At 39.6% G+C, this 20,270-nt stretch overlaps 1 protein-coding gene across 6 annotated transcripts in view; it reads left to right on the forward strand.

The window, feature by feature from the left end:
* Positions 1-20,270, forward strand: part of PHKB (phosphorylase kinase regulatory subunit beta) — a 72,508-nt gene that overhangs the window by 11,848 nt on the left and 40,390 nt on the right. For all 6 annotated transcript variants that reach the window (XM_066195013.1, XM_066195012.1, XM_066195010.1 and 3 more), the window contains 7 exons: positions 1,219-1,326; positions 3,207-3,287; positions 8,266-8,381; positions 14,270-14,333; positions 16,969-17,064; positions 18,696-18,893; positions 19,464-19,521. In XM_066195013.1, the coding sequence (XP_066051110.1) occupies positions 1,219-1,326; positions 3,207-3,287; positions 8,266-8,381; positions 14,270-14,333; positions 16,969-17,064; positions 18,696-18,893; positions 19,464-19,521 (721 nt within the window). The remainder of the gene's footprint in view (positions 1-1,218; positions 1,327-3,206; positions 3,288-8,265; positions 8,382-14,269; positions 14,334-16,968; positions 17,065-18,695; positions 18,894-19,463; positions 19,522-20,270) is intronic.

Here is a 20,270-nt window from a genome sequence, read left to right on the forward strand (position 1 = left end):
GCAAGACAGTTGATTTATTCAGCCTGGAATTCTCTTGTGCATATACTCTGAATATTCAGACATTCTTATTAAAATTTGGTGTGGTGGATAAATTTTACATAGGGGTTAGCAGCGGATCTAGAAGTAGTTAAATACATATATTCCATGTGGTTATTTGAAGTTTCAGGTCACTGACTTTCAACTGTATTATTAGAAAGAGTTTTCATATAAGCCCATGGCTTCCTTCACAGCTCAGCACACAAACTGAAATAGGAAGTCCACAGGTATGGGTATCAGTAACAATAATAATAAGCAAGTATTGTATTGCCACTTGTATTTATGCTGACAAATTTTTTTGGGGTTGGGATTTGGATTGTTTCTTGGGAGTCTTGTTACATTTGAGCTGTTGCTTTTCTCTTTGATGTGCAGTTGTTTGTTTTGGGGATGGGAAATGCCAGATATGAATAATGAGCCTTAAATTAACAGAGGTGTCCCACTGCTGGCACACTGCCTGTCTGGTTTTGCCTTGTTTACTACAGATGCTTTTCTCTTCCTGCATAAACAGTTTCTGGTACCTAACAGACAGAAGTCAAGCTGGACTTTATTCTGAGAGACTGTGTGTGGCCTCATGTAAAAGGAAAATATGTTTTAATAATAAGAATTTTATGTGTCCAAGACATGACCTGAGCAAATGCTGCTGCTTGTAGCAAAAATGCAGATGTTGTATTCTATTGCCAGTGAACATATGAGTCACGAACTGAAGTATATTTAATGTGTTTGTGGAGTAGACTCCACAATGTGGTACTTGTTTGCGTGTTCTGAGGCATGTGCTGTGTTTTGTTGATAGAGAAGAAAATCTTATGAAGGTAGCATCAGTGTTGAAAATCCTGTGAAATGTGGATCAGGTGCTGGCAATGATGGTTAGAAAATTTTAAAATTCATTGGAGAGCAAAGCATGACTTGAAGAGTTATGGAGTTATCTTGGTTTCATTTAATTACCAGCCGTGAAATAATTGTTCTGAAAAGACACTTGATTATAAGGTTTACATGGTGGTCAAATCAAGAAATTTTTTAGTTTGGAAATAATATCGATGGTAATAATACCAATAGTAATAATAATTCAGATAAGGTATATGGTGAATTGGTTGCCAAGATCCCGAAGAAATATGGTAATATGGTTGCCAAACATACTGGAATTATTGCCTTTGCTTTTTTGTTTTGCTTTTCATTCACTTTTAGGTTCAGAAATTTAAACAAGACCCCAAACCTTCTGCATGTCTGCATTCTGTGTTCAATGCACACACTGGAGATGAGGTCTTCTCCCATGAGGAGTATGGTCACCTTCAGGTAACACATCCATGTTGATGTCAATCCACGTTTGGCCGATTTTTAATAATGTCTCCGTTCTTCCATAATGCAGCTGTCTCAGTTTGGTTAGATTTGTGTTAGGTGTGCTGTATGTGGTAAAACTGAGTTGCCTTTTGCATCTTCTGCTGAAAAACACAGAGTGTTTTGAAACATAAGTGAATGGTATATTTTAGTCAGAAGGTACTGAAATAACTGGGAGATTGTAGAGATAGATGGTTGGTTGTGTGCAAAGTTGCTTCTTTTTGAGACCAACTGATGGCTGTCAATAAATAATCCTGGCCAAAAAATGTTATAGTCAGTAAAGTGAAAGATTTAGTGTAATCTTAGGGTGAATATTCCCAGTTTAAGTTTCCATCATTTTGAGCAGTTTTCATTCATTTAATGTACACTGACAACAGTTAGGAATTGTTGTTTACTGGTTTGCATAGTGGTTCCTAGTCAGACACATTGCATAACTGATTGTTTCATTGTCTCTCATTTTCCAGAGTTTTAATCTTTACTCTTTTTGTTTCCCCTTCTCTTTACTTTCAGACCCACCTTTGCTTTCATAACCTTGTTACTTTGCATTCCATAAGTCTGCATACACTTTTTAGCTAGTGAATTGAAACTAGAAATTGCTAGTGAAATTATTCAGAACTGACACAGTAGGTTGATGATTATTTCATTTCATGGTGACAGTATTACTTAAATAGTTTGTACAGTGGATGTGCTGGATTCAGAAAATGTGTGTTCTGGGGAAAATGCTTTATGGAGTTATCTTAAGTTAGCATTTTGGGCTATGTGAAATTTCCTGAAAAGGCACATGTTTTATTTATAGAAGACAATTTGGGGACCTAAAGGAGCACTGTATGACAGTTCAAAGTCTGTTTTTTGTGGCAGCTCAGCCCTTCCCATAAACATAAATGCACATTCCCATCTGTCATCTGCATACCTCAAAAATTAGAGGGTTTTCAGCTCTGTGGAGACAAGAATACAGAGTAACTGAGAGGGCTCAGCTGGGAAAAAATGAATATATTATGTAGCCCTTATTGCTGTACTTGGTGCTTTTCAGTTTGTATTAAGACAATGGAGTCAGTTGTCTTCAAATATTTATGTATTTTGAAAATTTGGGCCTAATTTTTAATCGGCCATGTTCCAGATAAGAATCCACTTTTTTTTTTTTGTTCTATATGGTTTCTTTCAATTTCATATAATGGGATTGTTGTTTTATACCTCATATTGTGAAAAACTTAGTTTCTCTACTGAAGTTCTCAAGTATAGGAAAGTTCTGTAATAAAAACCAAATTGGCAGTTTCCTTTGATTCCTCAATGAGTTGACATTATGATGCTCATCTGTACAGCTGCTGGAGGTAATTACTGTTAACCATAAATGCTGTGTATGGGTACAAAAAATATAGTTTTTCACCTATCTGGTCATATCTGAATGTTGTAATTCTCCTCCTGTCAGCTGATAATGCCAAAATTCCCAGCCTGGCTGAAGTGATTTGCTTTCTAGGTGTGCTGTGCACTATTCAATACACTGCTTGCCTTTCTGGTCACCCACCTGCTAGTCAGTTGTCATATATGTAAACATGAGAACAGCTTGTGACCAAAGTGATTACCTGTGGGTCAAAGCAGTGTGCCTAAGGGAGATCATTTTTCTAGCACAGTTTGAAATAAAAAAATCATAAAGCATCAGAAGTTCTAGAGGACACTGCTTGTTTGTGCCATCTTTTCCTATTGATTGTTCCCACATCATTAGGTCCAGGATTTTTGAAGAGGCAGAAGTGTGTTATAGTGGGACCATCTTTATTTTGTTTACATGCCTCCAATAAACATACAGTTAATTATAGTTTCCTTTCTGTGTTTAATTACTCCAGATCAATGCTGTGTCATTATTTCTCCTCTATTTGGTTGAGATGATCTCTTCGGGGCTGCAGATTATCTACAACACAGATGAGGTACAGATCGATTTCCCGTCCTAAAACGTGCTTCAGATTGTTTGTGTTTCTTCTGGTTTTTATTTCATTACCAGCTGTAAAGTAATTGTCCTGAAAATACACTGCAGGTATTCTATGCTTTGAATGGAACTCAGAAAAAGTAATGGAATGAATGGAGAGTGAAATAATAGCTAAAAAAGCGTCAGGTGTGCAAAGAGTAAATGTAACGTGACATTGAAAGTTTTATAGTTCTCTGCTGTTTCTGATAGCTACAAGGCCAAGAATTAAAAGGTCTGTTAGGACAATTAACTTCTGCTGACATTATTCTCACTTTTCACATTATTTCAAACCCTCAGTCAGTGCATCCTGTCCAATGAAAACTCAATATAAGAAATAATGGGGTTAATTTTCAGGGAAACTGCAGACCTTTCTTCAAACACACAAGAACCTACGGGTCTTAAGAGTGGGTGTTTGCTGTCTCTTTAATTGAAAATAAAAGAATTTTATGTCATAGTAAGAGATGTTTGTAGAGACTGTTAACTCTTCTGTAAATAAGATAATAATAGCCTTGGCTTGAGTACAAGTCATATCAGGACAACCTGCTGGCCTCCTCTAAAATGAGGTTATGTTTTGGAACTGGAATGGAAAACACAGATGTATGTACTTTTTTAATTCTTTTTTTCTCCAATTTTCTTAATCTGGATTTGTTTGAATTTACTCTGATCTGTTTGATAGTTGCTGCTGTATTGCCTTAAAAAGCTTAAATGTGCTGGCAGTACTACTATTAAAAAAAAAAAAAAGAGAGATTTTTCCAGTAATAGTGAATTTGCATTATTTTTCTAGAACATATGTCTTCAGTAATCTTTTTTTTTTACTATAATTAGAAAACTAAATGCCGCAACATGTCTTTTTTATTTCTTAGTTAGAAATAGTTTTATTTCTTAGACTTATATGATAAGTCTATATTATTTCCTCTGAACTGCCTTTATATCTGTGAGGAGGCAAATGTATATAATTAAGTATTTAATTAGCTTGATATATAATTTATGTTATCCTCTAGATGTTTGCATTTAATTACAGATTCTGCAGAAAAAGTGCATGTTTATAGACTCCAGTCAATGGATATTCTCCATTTCCTTATCAGGATGTTGTTTTCCTGGCAACTGTCTCCTGTAAATCTCTGCACTATGGAGATCCATAGATTTATTTTTTTTTTACCACAGATCTGCACGTTCTGTTGGGCTCTGCGTGGCTTCAGCAATTGTCAGAATCCGTTAACAGCACGTGGTGATGAGATGTCCAGGGTTACCCATGTGTCTGGAGGATGTGGCTGTGGGGACGTGGCAGCGGCCATGGGGATGTGGCAGCATGGATGTGGCAGTGCCATGCATGTGGCAGTGTCAGTGTGGCACCCTGCTGCCCAAACCCACCAGTTGGGTGTTCCTGCCCGGTGCCCCATGGCTGGCTGGGTTCAGCCCTTCCCCTGAGAGGAGCGGCGCAGGGTGCTGGGTGCAGGATGCTGGGCTGGCTCGGGATGCTGTGTGCAGGGCTCAGGGTGCTGGGTGCAGGATGCTGGGCTCGGGATGCTGTGTGCAGGGCTCAGGGTGCTGGGTGCAGGATGCTGGGCTCGGGATGCTGTGTGCAGGGCTCAGGGTGCTGGGTGCAGGATGCTGGGCTCGGGATGCTGTGTGCAGGGCTCAGGGTGCTGGGTGCAGGATGCTGGGCTCGGGATGCTGTGTGCAGGGCTCAGGGTGCTGGGTGCAGGATGCTGGGCTCGGGATGCTGTGTGCAGGGCTCAGGGTGCTGGGTGCAGGATGCTGGGCTCGGGATGCTGTGTGCAGGGCTCAGGGTGCTGGGTGCAGGATGCTGGGCTCGGGATGCTGTGTGCAGGGCTCAGGGTGCTGGGTGCAGGATGCTGGGCTCGGGATGCTGTGTGCAGGGCTCAGGGCGCTGGGTGCAGGATGCTGGGCTCGGGATGCTGTGTGCAGGGCTCAGGGTGCTGGGTGCAGGATGCTGGGCTCGGGATGCTGTGTGCAGGGCTCAGGGTGCTGGGTGCAGGATGCTGGGCTCGGGATGCTGTGTGCAGGGCTCAGGGTGCTGGGTGCAGGATGCTGGGCTGGGGATGCTGTGTGCAGGGCTCAGGGCGCTGGGTGCAGGATGCTGGGCTGGGGATGCTGTGTGCAGGGCTCAGGGTGCTGGGTGCAGGATGCTGGGCTCGGGATGCTGTGTGCAGGGCTCAGGGTGCTGGGTGCAGGATGCTGGGCTGGGGATGCTGTGTGCAGGGCTCAGGGTGCTGGGTGCAGGATGCTGGGCTGGGGATGCTGTGTGCAGGGCTCAGGGTGCTGGGTGCAGGATGCTGGGCTCGGGATGCTGTGTGCAGGGCTCAGGGTGCTGGGTGCAGGATGCTGGGCTCGGGATGCTGTGTGCAGGGCTCAGGGCGCTGGGTGCAGGATGCTGGGCTCGGGATGCTGTGTGCAGGGCTCAGGGTGCTGGGTGCAGGATGCTGGGCTCGGGATGCTGTGTGCTGGGTGCAGGATGCTGGGCTCGGGATGCTGTGTGCAGGGCTCAGGGCGCTGGGTGCTGGGCTCAGGGTGCTGTGTGCAGGGTGCTGGGCTTAGGGTGCTGGGTGCTGGGCTCAGGATGCTGGGTGCAGGGCTCAAGGTGCTGGGCTCAGGGCGCTGTGTGCAGGGTGCTGGGCTCATGGTGCTGGGCTCAGCTCAGGGCTCAGGGCGCTGAGCTCAGGGTGCTGTGTGCTGGGCTCAGGGCTCAGGGCGCTGGGCTCAGGATGCCGTGTGCAGGATGCTGGGCTCAGGGTGCTGTGTGCTGGGCTCAGGGCTCAGGGCGCTGGGCTCAGGATGCCGTGTGCAGGATGCTGGGCTCAGGGTGCTGTGTGCTGGGCTCAGGGCTCAGGATGCTGGGCTCAGGATGCCGTGTGCAGGATGCTGGGCTCAGGGTGCTGTGTGCTGGGCTCAGGATGCTGGGCTCAGGATGCCGTGTGCAGGATGCTGGGCTCAGGGTGCTGTGTGCTGGGCTCAGGGCTCAGGGCGCTGGGCTCAGGATGCTGGGTGCAGGGCGCTGGCAGATGGGCGCTGTTTGGCAACCTGGCTGTGGGAATGTTTGTGCACAGAGCTCTTGGCTTCAGAGGCAATGCTGCCTCTCCATGGCAGGCGTGGCAGCTGTCTGTGAGTTACCCTCTGCTCTCATCTGTTGGCAGTGGAAAAATTAATTTGATTGCATCTTTGCATCCCTAGCAAAGACAACAGTGTATGACTGTGTGAGTGTATGAATTAGAGCAGTTAGCCACACATTACCCAGCACCATGAGTATTTGCAGACATCCATGCTGGGTGTGGGCTCTTTATTATACTTCCATCTCCACATGCTCAACTTTGGATAAATAAGCTTAAAAAACAACCCATAATTTCTGTAATGGCCATTGATCTGGTTATAGCATTTACATGCCTGTGATAGGAATGATTTGTTCTCTGAAGATTTTGGTTTACAACTAGCTATTTGGTGGCTTTTTCTGCTGTTTGGAAACCCTAGTTAGTGTCATAAAATGTCTGTAATTGACCATTTTTTTCCTGTGTTCCAAATATCATCACTGATAAAAAGTAATCAGTAAGGTTATATGTTTCTATGTGGTGCTATTTTCTTCTTCATATAAATTTCAGTTTTTGATAGACATGGGAAAAGCCACACTCTTAATCCCTGGATGTTCTGGCTTCGTTCAGAGAAAGTTCATTTTAATACAACCAAATGCTGAATCACAGGGATGAATATGCTGGGCATGGCTGAAGAGTGGGACAGGGTTTCCCTGAAAGTAGTAACGATGAAAAGATCTAGTGTGCAGATAATTGTACACCTCATAGTGAAATTGTAGCAGAGACATTAAATAAAGGGAGAAAAATGAGTGTATCTAGAATTATAATATTGGTGGTGGGCTGATATTAGCCTAAAGAGTATATCTGAAATAGCAAATATTTAAATTTTAAAGAAAAAATGGAGAAAAAAGACGAAACAAAGTTATACAGGCCAAAACCTTTCAGTAAAAAATTGGGGGTTTGTTACATAGCTCACTGAAAAAAAACCAAACTATAAAACCACTTATGGTAGCAAAGTGAATCCTTCTCTGTAGTTCCCCAATATGGTTGTGTTTATAGCCATTGCAATATTTTCTTTTCCACGGTCCCCTGGTATAATTTGGATGGGAGGGGATGGAATCCCTGCTTTGGGGATGAACCAGTGTAAATCTTGTGCTCGTGGTTAGATTTTTTCTAAGCCCAAGCTGTGGACTCTTTAAAATGAACTATAAAACTTTTGCTCAATTTCATTTTTCTACGGTCAAGCAACTCCAAATGTCTCTTTCAAAAGTGGAAATCAGGAAAAATTATCTGCTTTAATAAGTCCCCAGCTGTAGTTGAATACACCTTAAATACCTTAAAATACCCTTCAGTACCTTGGTATTCAGTTGAATATGTTGGTTCAAGCAGAGATTTTAATTATAATAAATTGGTTTAGAGTTTTATTTGTGTTTATAAAAGAGTGTGTTTGAATCTACATAAATATGTATTATCTGGAGCTAATTTAATGAAACTGTGGCATATCAATTCTCTTAAAATGAATTAAGAAAAAGCACCAAGATTTCGGTGGTACAATTTAGTTTTCTGATGCTGTTGGGATAAATTTTTTTGAAAAGATCAAAATATCACCTTTTTGGAGCTCATCAAATATGTGCCTTGAACATGACATCATTTTTATCCCTGTCTTTGTTGGAACTTTTACATTAATTCACATTGGCACCTCGTTTGGGAAAGCTCTTAGCATATTGTGATTAAGAACTGGTTTTAAAGAGAATATTTGAATTTGGGAACATCATTCTTTGAGTTCAGACAGAAAAGGATGAAAAGAGCAGTTACAAGGAAGAGCAGCTTTGTCTTTTGGAAAAAAACAGTAAAACTGTGCTTTCATTTCCCTTCGGTCACTTTTCTTTCCTGTAGGTGTCCTTTATCCAGAATCTGGTGTTCTGTGTGGAGAGAGCCTATCGTGTACCAGATTATGGTGTCTGGGAAAGAGGCAGTAAATACAACAATGGCAGTCCAGAGCTGCACTCAAGGTAGGTGAGCAAATGGAGCTCTTTTAGTCAAAGCAAGTAAAGGAATGAAAGGAATTCATGGGGTGAGCTAAAAATAATAATGCATGAAAATACTGTTTGAACTAAATTAAGGTTCTCTAAAGAGTGAGGGATGTATTTTGGGAAAATGTGAAGATAATTTCATCATGATATGCATGCTGAAATAACCGCATGGATGCTTAGCTGTTTGAGTATTCAAATTCCAATAATTACGTGCAGCTGCGCGCATATAATTCTGAAACTTGTGTTCAGAACAGCTCAGGGTCTTGAGGCATGTGCAGTGGGATTGGAATGGGATTTACAAAACTGGTCAGGAACATCCCGCTTTTTAGATTTTCTTGTCTCCACCATGGTGGGAAGAAGATGCTGGACACTGGAGAGCAGATTAGTCCCAAGTTCCTTTCCAGGTTCTTCCGATGCTGCAAGTTCTGAGCCCTGTCAGGGTCAGGGAGCAATGCTGGCAGCATTTTAATGCTGCAGTTGTCCTCCTCACCTCAGAGGAGTTGCTCATGAGCTGTCTGCCTTGAGGGATTAAATCTGTAATGTGAGAACTTGTTTTTTCTAGTGTTACTATTATTTTCTCACCTTTTCGCTTCTGAGGTTTTATTAATCATATAAATGGCTATAGCTTGGATATATTAGGGTTTTAAAAACATTGTTGACCATCCTAATTATCAAGGCCTTGCAAAGAATATACGTTTCTTCCAGTCTTCAATATTGCCAAAGAAATCTGTGTTCTCAATTGAGAATTAATTATTATTTTTTTTAAGTCCACATGCAGGCATGTATACTTTAACCTATAGATATAGTAACACGTCCTTGCAGCAAAACTCTTAATTAGGTGGTTTTTTCAGGGCTTTTATAGAACCTTGATAACAATATGAGAGATAAAAAAATCCAAGTTGTTGTTATACAATCTGTTTTATTACTCTGCTAGTTTTCTTTTCTCCTACTGTGTCTGTAAAATTGTCAAATGCCAGACTACACCAGCATTCACATAGAGAATCAAATGCTTCTTTCCACATCTCACCTTGTAGAAATGTGCAAAAGGAGCACTGACACTCCTGTGTCTCCTGTTGTTTGCAGCATTCTGGTTATTCAGGATGTGAATTTCCTCCAAAGAAGACTGAGCATCTTTTAAACAGATGGAAATGGGCACGTTGTTTTCTCTTAATCTAGATTGACTTTTATAGGTTGGTTTTTCTAAGGGTAAAAGTTTTGTGAGATGGACTGAGCCAATCTAACAGATCATTGAGCTAGCACAAAGGGAAGCACAGAGCTTGGTCCTCATTTAGGAAGTAGACTTTGGTCATCTGAAACAAGTATTGCCCCTATTTATCTTGCTTTGTGTACGTGTGGATACTCTGCCTCACTGTAGAAAGCTGGTAGGCGATTTTCCTGCTTCTCATAAATCAGGAAAAATGGAAGGGAAACATGCATCAAAGGACGTGTTTAGATATTATTGAGGAAAGCCTTGGGTACACTGAAATATTCTTTATACTTTGTGTTCTGTGTATCTACCAAAGAGAGCTATAAAAAGCCTTTTGTTTTAAATTGATGAAGCAATTACGAGTGTCAGTCTACTCCCAAAGGATGCATGTGTGTCTTCTGTGATTATGGACCCCAAAGTGCTCTCTTTGGGGTCAGTGTTAAGGATGATGCACTTCTGACCCGTAAAGCCTCTGCTGGAAGTCTCCATACAGGCTGTGCTTGCTTTCAGAACGAGCAGGTAAATCTTGTCTTTTACTGAAAGAGGCTTTCTGTTCAAAGAAGATATTATACAGTTGGAAGTCTGTGAATAATAGCTGCGCATTATGGCCCATGTTAAAAGATGCAGATGTTTTAAGCCTTCACAGTCTCCGTATTCTCTCATAGTACAGCTCCAAACCCTTCTGATAAATGATAAATAGCAGAACACTCTGTCGAGCACGTCTTCACTGATGTATGCAAATTGATGTCTTTTATTGGTTCAAAGGCAAGATTTGTAACAGCTTTTATTGTAGTGTGATCCCTTCCCATACGGCTGAACTTCGCAAAAATTAATTTGTCCTGTAGCTGTTTGATCCAGCTGCTCTGCAGGCGTCTGCAAGGTGCCTCTGACACCTCCCATATGCACTGTGAGAATTAGGAAATTGCCAGAGTGCAGCATCCTCACATTCCAAATCTGGAGCTGCAGAGCCTCAGTTTTGCTCTTCTCTGGACTGTACAGCGCATTGCTATAGTGCTGTCCTTCCTTGTTCTGTTTTGGGTTATATAGAGACAAAATTATTAGTGATGTAGAAATTTTTTCTCATTTGCTTATTTTTCACATTCTCTGCGGTGCTTGATGTGCCAGTTGAAATGCACAGCACTGGGATGGAGGCAAGAAATTGAACAGGAGGAGGATTAAGGGTGGATATACTTGAAGGTATATTTTGATTTACATTTGTTAAAAAATATGCAAATTTTAGTGTTTGCCCTCAGGTATTTTACTGAGGAGATGAATCCAACAATTAAAAAATAGTGAGAATTATAAATGTTGTTTAAGGTGTGTTTACTAAACCTCTTTTAGCAAGCTGAAAGCGGTTTCATCTTCCCCTGCCCTAAATATGGCTCAAGGTCAAATGTTACCCATTGCATTATGATTGCAAGGCTGCTCTTGATAATCCTTGACATGTTAAAATAATTGGCAGCTCCAGTAAAGTCTAAGGATTGCACCTGCTGAGGTTCAGTGGGGACATTAAAAAGAAACCTTTTCATTTGAAGCACAGAGAAGGAAAGAACAGGATGCTCAAAGCAGAATCTCCATCCTTGGAGGTTTGTGAGACTTGTCTGGCTGTGGCTCACTGAAATTGGTCTTGGTTATGATATTGGGCTTCAAATGACGTTTTGTGTCGGGCTGGATGAGTTCCACATGTCCCTTCTGGCCAACCCATGACTTAACGATCCTGTGAAATTTTCGGAGGAATATTTCACGAGGGTTTGGGTGAGGTTTTGTTTTGGGCCCATCTCCAACTAAACACCTTTTTCTCCAGGCAGAGTCCCACAGGTCAGTACAGTCTGTTCATAGTGGCTTAATGAGTGGAGGAAGGAACGCATTTATTAAAATACATTTTGCCATTAATTCCTTCTGTTAAGACACTCCGTTTCTTTTGTTACTAAATTGTAGGGTATGAGGAATGTATTTTCTATACAAAGACACAAGCATAATGCTTATTACGGAACCTCTTTAGCAATTTGCCCAACAGGAAGGCATTAATCAGTGGGAATGAAATGAGTGTGAAGTGTGATCACAGTCCTGAAGTGCCTTGCGCTGTGTGATTGTTCACTCTCGTAAAGACACACTTGATACAAAGGCTGTTCACAGACTTCTTTTTGCTTTTAAAGTGACTCCCTCTTGTCATTCACCTGTAAAACTTCTGATAATCTAAGTAGTACTTGTGTGTGTGGTGAAGGGAGTGATTGACAATGTTGGGATGTTTATATGGTCACTGGCAAGTAATTGTGAGGGTAGTGAAGTTTCCAGGGGCTTTCAATAACTAGAGGTAGAAAAATGCTGATGAATTACAGTAAATTATTAAATTAGTCTTATTGTAGAATAATGACTCAGTCTGCAAAGTAGAGATGATTTCAAGGAAGCAATACATGTTGACCTTGAATCTTTTTCAAGCAGTATCATCCTATTTTGTAGACAAATTGAGTAGTTTTATGTTATCTGAATTCCAAGTGAACATTTATTACTTCTCTACCTTTTGTCAGTAACTTTTTTCTCATTCTGAAAATATATCATGTTGATATTAGGATTGTTACTTGAAAGAGAAATATGAGATTTTAACATGTGATACAGCCTCCAGTGTGCAGGATTTCTCTGATTTTTATCTTCTGTACATGCAGTTTGATAATAATACTGAATTCCTCTGAAAAGTTCTGTTCTGAGTCATCATGCCAATTTATTTGATCAATGGCTAGGTGATAATTAGAATAGAGGAATTTTTAGAACAATTACCTTTTTTTTTTTAGGTATTTGAAACAAAGCCAGAAAAATAATTACATTCCCAGCTCTTCTGAGTTCAGTTTATTTCTTCATCTCGTTCTCCAGCTCTAAAAGCTTTCAGCATCAGGAGGCATCAAACGGAGGCAGCTGCTCAGAGCAGGCTGTGGTTAAGCTGGTCAGCTTTCTCTTGTTGAACAATTAAAACTGAAACCCAAGAGTATTATTTCTGGCAGGGTTTCAGAAAGGAACATGGGGCTTTATAAATGATAAAGTGGGAAATCAATCTAAAGTATTTCTAATATTAGAATCAACATGGATAAAGTAATACTTAACAAATTCTGTAACTGCATTGAATTGTTTTCATTATCTTCAGTATTTTCTGTGTAACCATAATGAGAGCCCACATTTAAAGTATGGATTTGTTAGTGATCATTTGAACGTTCATATTTTACATTAAGAGACAGTAAAAGAACAGTTTATTTAGAGTAAGGTAAAATGTTTGCTTCCATCCCAGAGTGCTGCATGGAGTATAGGAAAATAGAGATTGACATACAGTCTGTGTTTGCTGATTTCTGCCAATGTAATTCTTGTAATTCTTTCAGTGGGGGGCTGGATGATGAAGTTGTTTGTCAAGAGAATCACAGCTCCTCTTACATAGAAGTGAGAAATTGTTAGTGCTGAATATTTATTATAACTCAGTGTTTCCTTAATTAGTTTTAGAAACAAAAGAAAGTATTTGTTTCGCTGGTTGCTCTGAGTCTGTTTTACCAGACTAAGAGGATGTGAAAGGTGTTTGTTTAATGAGCTGGACTCTGGAGTATTTGCTGGCCTGCACTTGTCTGTCACTACTGAGGGAGCACTGAGGGCCTTTCCCTGCCTGAGGATTTGCCTTGGACAGAACTGTAGAAACCTGGGACTGTCACACTTCCTCTGTGAACTCTGGCCCTCTTGGGAAATAGCTCACGTAACGTTTTAATTTTAGCTGCCCTGTGACCGTAATGTCTGGAATTTTGGAATCAACGTGCAAAAAAATGTGTTTCGTGTGTGTGTTAGTGCTGTTGTCCCTTCCTGCAGTTGAATGGACATAAGTAAAGTTGGCCTATCTATAATTATGTGTTCTTTAAAACTGAGGAAAGGAGAGGAATGAAGCTGGAAGAAGGATGCTTCTTCACTTTTTTTTTAATACTCACAAGGAAAATGGAAAACTGCACTTTTTAAATGAAAAGACTTCGTTAAAATCTATATTTTTGTTTGTACTGTAGAATTTATTTAATGGTTGATAAATTATTTTAATATAGAATTTGATTTTTAAATTATATAATTATTAGTGATTTTAATCCATAGTGCCTTAAAATGTGAGTGCTGACTTGAAGTCTTGTTGATGGAATTTCTGGGTCCTGTTTCCTTTGTGATGAAGTGAAATAAAAGATGTGTCACTATATGGTTGGCATCAGAAAATCCTTCTGTTGTGAATTCAGGTTGATGAGTTCTTCTATTATATTGGAAGCTAGAAATCAGTCTTTTAAGGTTTAGTGCTTGAGAGCTGGTTTGAAAAATTGTGCTGAAGTACATCCTCCGTCTCTGTGCTATCAGAGAGACCTCAAAATACATAATGCCAGGTGTCAGATGGCAAGGTGAGAACAGAAGTTCTTTTGCCAGATGGTCTCTGACATTTAAGACAAATAAAAACGCTGAGCGGTATTTCGGAGAAAATTAAAAAACAACTTACCACTGAAACAACCCCAAATCTGCTGCGTCATCATTTTATTAACATAAAGGTTAAGCATGAAATTCAAATGAAAAAAAGATCACGACACTGAAAGCTGTCAAGTGTGTGAAGTTTTAGCCTGGGCTTGAATTGTGATACCTCTGGGTTTTTGTTTTGTTTTCTCCTCAGCTCCGTGGGACTGGCAAAAGCAGCTTTAGAAGCAATTAATGGTTTCAATCTCTTTGGAAATCAGGTAATAGAAGTGTTTGTTTTCCCTCCTTTTTTGTTAGCAATAACGATTTACAGGGTGGATCAGAGGATATTTAAAAGGATCTTGCGCAGTTTGTTAGATACCAGCTTTAAAGAGAGTTAGTTTGCGAACTGGTTGCTGCTGTTTCAGGTACAGTATTTATCTGGTAAAATCATTAGTGCCCTTACTATCAAGAATCACTTGGGATTTTTCCTTAGAAAAATTCTGAAGTCATCGCAGCTTAGTCTGAAAAAGAATTTTGTTGCCAAAATGTTCTTTCCTTCAGAACTTTATCTATTGCTGATACTAGAATATTCCTCCACCTTCAAGCATTACCTTCCTTTTGTCTGCTTCCTTCATGTGGCTTTTGATAAAGACTTTAAACAAGCTGCTTTTATATAATCCCACTTTTTTACCTGTTTTTAATTTCAGTGTGTTGCACAGCCATAAAGTCTCTTCTCATCCTTTCATGTGGCTTGGATCCATTAGGAGTGCAAGCCTTTTCTGAGGCTTTTATCTGCTGTGTGTTCTCCTTCTATGTACATCTTTCTTTCTGGTGCTATACCTACACTGGCCTGTAGTTAAAATAAAAGAATACTCTTCCAAATTAATGGTTTAGAAAACTGTATATGTGGAAGAGAGAGATGCCATACATTTTAAAAGCTGATGTCAAGTGTTCAGAACTAGGAGGTAGTAAGCATCTTCAGTAATGATCAGACACTGTACATGCACTGATATTCTTTCAGAAATGACATTCATCTATAATCTTTACCTTCCCAACAGTTTCAGGCACTAGTAAATGTGGCTGTTGAGGTTTCTTTCAGTTCGGTTTTTTTTTGGCTGAATTCTGAAATGGATGAATAAATTGCTGAAGCAATTCCAGTTTAAATGCTTTGAGAGTTTATTTCCGAGATCTGTAGTTGGCATTAACAGAATCCATTTTGACCTTCAGTCTATGCAGAGCTTGCCTTTGTGCTTAGCTCCAGCTGTGTTCCAGTGGCTTTGAGAAATCCCCTTGAGCCCCTCAAGAGACTTGTTTGCAGCTGTAGCTGCACAGGTACAACCTGCAGAAATCACAGCTGGGGGACCACAGCTCACAGCAAGAGGAGCACGTTAAAGGCTGACCTGGACGCAGTTGTTGGTGTATGAGCTGCATGCTCTCTGTTGGCTTGGGCAAAAACTATTTTAATTTTTTTTTTTCATTGAACAAGTCTCTATAAGGTGTTCTTACTCCAGAAGTTTACAGTCTTTAGAGAAGTGAAAAACAGTTCATTTGTCAAACAAGGTGCTTGTGGGTTTATGAAATGCAAATGAACCTGCTCCTGAATCCCCAGAGAATCCTTCCCTGCAGCACAGACTTTGGAACTGCACGTGTAGGTTGTGTTCAGGGTTTGTAGATGAGTTTAGAGGTTTGTGAATTATCAGAATCTGCACTAAGAAGGAAGTTAACAAATCATCAATGCCAGTGTGATTTTTAGTGCACATTCTTATTGCAGCACTAGGCAGTGTATATCTGGCTAGGATGACTGAGAAAACATTATTTTCCATGAGAACAGTGGAAAAAAATTGTTTAGGGTTTTATTTGCCCTGGTAAAGTAAAAGCTGAGTATTTTAATGATAACTATTTGTAATTAGAGTGCAGTTAAGGAGTAAGTAAGAATAAAAGCCTTTGGAAAGGCATCTCAGTGGATGGTAGTACTGACACACAAAGAAGGGTGGCGAGGTATTTATGTAAAAACTTCACTGGAAATTGAAGTTTTTAATAATTAGAATGGTGGGCTCTGGAGCAGTCTTCCTAGGAAAGTAGTATACCAAAGAAACTGACTGCTGTTCGGGAGAGGTTTGGTGGATTTATGAAAATTTCTGGGATTTAAGACCATAGTGGAATGAATTCACATTTACTGTGCCTTGCAGTGGGGGAGCGATCCTGAGATTCGCTATCAGTTGCAACACATATGGAGATACCTGTTCTTTAACAGACCTCAATTTGCAAGGCGTTGCCTACTAGTAATAGTTCTAAATGCTATTGATTCTGTTTAAACTCTATCTCAGCCAGGGGAATGTTTGTCAGTGTTTCAGGAAACATCAAGAAGTTGATAGAGAAATATAGAGTAAAATTACGGAGTTTATTAGGAAGCAGATTTTGCTAAGGAGTAGATGTTGATAATGCAGACCTTACAATAACTGAAAAGCTGGCCATTTTTATTTGCTATGAAAGTCCTTTTCCAAAGCAGCACCTGTGCTGAATATCCAGTTGTTTGTGTTCTAACTGACTTGTAATGAAATATTCAGCATCACTGTTTAGAACATTTCTTGCATTCACAGGGAAGAACAACTGCTCTATTTTGTTTGTCCTTAATACAGGCCTCATTTTTCAAGAATTAATAGAAGAGTTAATAGCTTGAATGAATCCTATAATTACTAATCAGTGATAAAGCCATCTCATTTTGGCTATACTTCAGTATGTTTAAAAATCAAAATATTTTCGACTTGATGTCGTGCTATGTTTTCTGATTAAAATTTTCAGCTACCAAGCAATGCCAACATAATCCAAATGAAATACAGAGCTGGTGAGTTTCAGCAGGATGCAGCAACCTTCTTCCCTTTGCCTCAAACAAATGCAATGTTGTGTTCACAGGGCTGTTCTTGGTCCGTCATATTTGTGGATTTTGATGCCCATAACCGGAACAGGCAGACCTTGTGCTCGTTGCTGCCCCGGGAGTCAAGGTCTCATGTAAGTCATTAAAAGAAATTCACCTCAATAGAGTGTGGAGAAAACAAGTGGATATGAATTCTTGGTTGCATGATCTGCTTGATAAAGGTGAAATTTGCTGGGAAGGTGTTAAATTTTTGCTTTTTTGGTGTCACTCTGATGTAGTTGTTTTTCTGAACAGGAATTACCATGGTGCTCGTTATTTTTTTAATACTTGGATTTAAATGGTAACCTTTTGGTAGCTTTCTAGACAATTTTAAAATAAAATTTGAAATAACTTAAGTGAGATTTGCAGCCTTGGGGGTTTGTTTTTCTTTTGGCCTACTTTCCACTATACACTGTGTCTGCACTTTTGAAACCCTTTGTTTTAGCTTTAATTCTTTCTTTTGTCTAGGAAAAAACCTGAAAGGTCGGCTTATCATAAATTGCTGAATATGACCAATTTCTTGTTTTAAATTGCCACTACAAATGTATTTCCTTAGTGAGTAAATCTAAGTGACATAAGTATAGATTAGTTAAAAAACATCTATTTCAGCGTTAGCCTCAAACGTAAATTTGGTCTTAGAGGATCAGTAATTTAAAATGAGTGGTAATAGGGTTTTGCTTTTTTTATTCATTCTGGAATATAATAGCGGTTTTGTTCATGAAACAGGCTATTAATCTTAAACATTAATAGTTTACTTATTGTCTAGAAGAATTATAGCAGAGTTATAGTGCTGGATAATTAAAATAAAAGGCGCCGTCAGCTACTTTTTTTATAGTCAAATGGTCTTTCAGAACTCTTGCTTTTTGGTATTTGCTGGAGACTTGAAATATTCCAATAGGAGCTGATTTTATAACTTATCCCGTAGGAGATCTTTGTGTTCTTTTCTTCCTTTTATGGAAGATAAAATAGATTATCCATTCAGAAATCATGTCAGTCCTATTGGCAGAAATTTTAAAGAGTTAAATATCTTGAGTATATCAGCAGAAAAGGATACTTTTTTGTGTGTTTCTGGAAGCTTGCCTGTAGAGGTGATGCTCTAGTTAGTAATTTTTCTTGTGTTTTTAATTCATAAGAGATCCACATGGTTCCTGAGAATGTGGCTCATATTTTTTTTCCTGGAATTATTATTCCCTTATCTTCTTAGTTATAAATCACACAGGCTTGTTTGTTCCAGCACCCTAAGAGTATTTCTGAAAAAACTGTTCAGAAATGATGATTTAATCATAGGTACTTCTCAGCATTGCACCTTTATGAAATATTTGGGCTTTTTTTTGAGCATATGAAACTGAGATGTTTGTGTTTCCTCCAGAAATAATCTGGAGAATGTATTTAAAAAACAAATTAAAAAAAAATCCCAAGCCACAAAGTTCTATAATGTTTTCAATTGTGCCTGCACATTATCAGCTGTAAAACAGGTGACACCCTGAGTTAAATAAGTTATCTTCTAAATTGTCTATCTGCACATTTGCTTTGTAGTTTATCCTGATACTTCCTCAGAAGTCTTATTTTGCACACTATTTTCCTATATTAGCACTATGATTTTCATTAGATAATGTTCCAAATGTATATTTCACTTAGTAAGTTAAACAGTCTTTGTTTGTGATCGTCAAATAATTGTCAGGGATCTAATTGAATCTGTAATGTCCTATTTCTCCCTCACCTGCAGAACACTGATGCAGCTCTTCTGCCCTGCCTTAGTTATCCTGGCTTTGCTTTGGATGATGAGGTTCTGTTTGGTCAAACACTAGATAAAATCATTAGGAAGTTGAAAGGCAAATACGGGTTTAAGAGGTTTCTGCGGGACGGGTACAGGACGGCGCTGGAGGACAGGACGCGGCGTTACTATAAACCAGCAGAGATCAAGGTAAGCCCTGCCACCCCTCCACGGGCTGCTCTTGGAATTGCACAGGCATTCCTCAGGGCTTCGAGGCAAGGAGATGCCTTCTGGAATTTGCATGTGCAGCTTTCGGACGTTGCTAAGTCAGCGTTGAGTCATGGGCTTGTTTTGTAATGAATGTGCTTTCATTTACATTTAGGGTACAGTTGATTTCACATAACAAATAAGGAAATTATTTATCATTTCATTTAATTTCACAGCTGACTACAGACTGAGTGTATGGAAAACAATTTTGCTTTTGATCACGGTATTTATCAGTTAAGGTTATCTAAATGAAAATTTATTTCTTTTTTCCCCCCATAGTTTCTCTGAAAAACAAAAGTAGATTATTTAAATATTCTGCTTGAGAGTGAGCCACAGCAGATGTGAAGGCACAGTTAAAGTGCCCATAGAATTAAGAGGCCATACTAAATGTACTAGAATATTTTTGCATTCATGTTTGTCTTTTGTTGCTTAGAAATTACTCTACGGGATTATTCAGATATGTTTCCTTAAATGGAAATGATGAAATGTCTGATGAATTTTCCTTCTTTGCAGCTTTTTGATGGCATTGAGTGTGAATTCCCTCTATTTTTTATTTTTATGATAATTGATGGTAAGTATGGCTTTACATTCCTGTTCCTTAAAAGCATTAGAGAGATGAGCTTTTAGAGGAAACGTACAAAATTATTTTCTTTTCCTGCCAAAATAAACCATAATGCAGTGACACGAAATATCTCATTGAGAGTTCTGCCTCCTGGGTTACAAAACCCCAAGCATTCCAGCCCACTCTATTTCAGCAGTTCTAATGTGCATTGTTTTTAGAATATAACTCAATAAGGGTTGGTTAAAAGCTTCTATCTGTGGCATTGCCTTTAAAGCCTGAAAAACTTTCACATGTATCAGAATTTCACAGCAGCACGGGAAAGAGGGAGGGAGAACACGCTGCCACACTCAGTGTGCACCAGGGCTTCTCAGGTTGAGCATTGTGTGACAATTGAATCCGAATTCAGAAAAGAAAGGGAACCAGGAAAGGTTTAGTTTCCTCCTGGACACGATTTTTCACATAGTCAGTCTGACTGAATAATAAAGCAAAATAAAAAAACCAAAACAAGAACAACAAAAACGACACTACCTTGGTCCTGACATGAGGACAGGAGACACACCAAAGGAATTCACAGGGTGATCTCAGGATGGAAGCTAGAACTTGCATAGAACAGAAATCTGAAGAAGAACATGAGTAGGGTTACAACTGTCAAAGAGATTTTTAAATGGATTAAAATCTGTCCATCTTTACTTTCTCCTGTAGCACATTAAATAGTTTTCAGCTAAAGACAGTGAGGGGCGCAGAAATCTGCCATCAGC

Source organism: Chamaea fasciata, unplaced genomic scaffold (assembly GCF_029207755.1).
Source record: "Chamaea fasciata isolate MVZ Bird 193981 ecotype frontalis unplaced genomic scaffold, bChaFas1.0.hap1 SCAF_12, whole genome shotgun sequence".
Classification (NCBI taxonomy): Eukaryota; Metazoa; Chordata; class Aves; order Passeriformes; family Sylviidae; genus Chamaea; species Chamaea fasciata.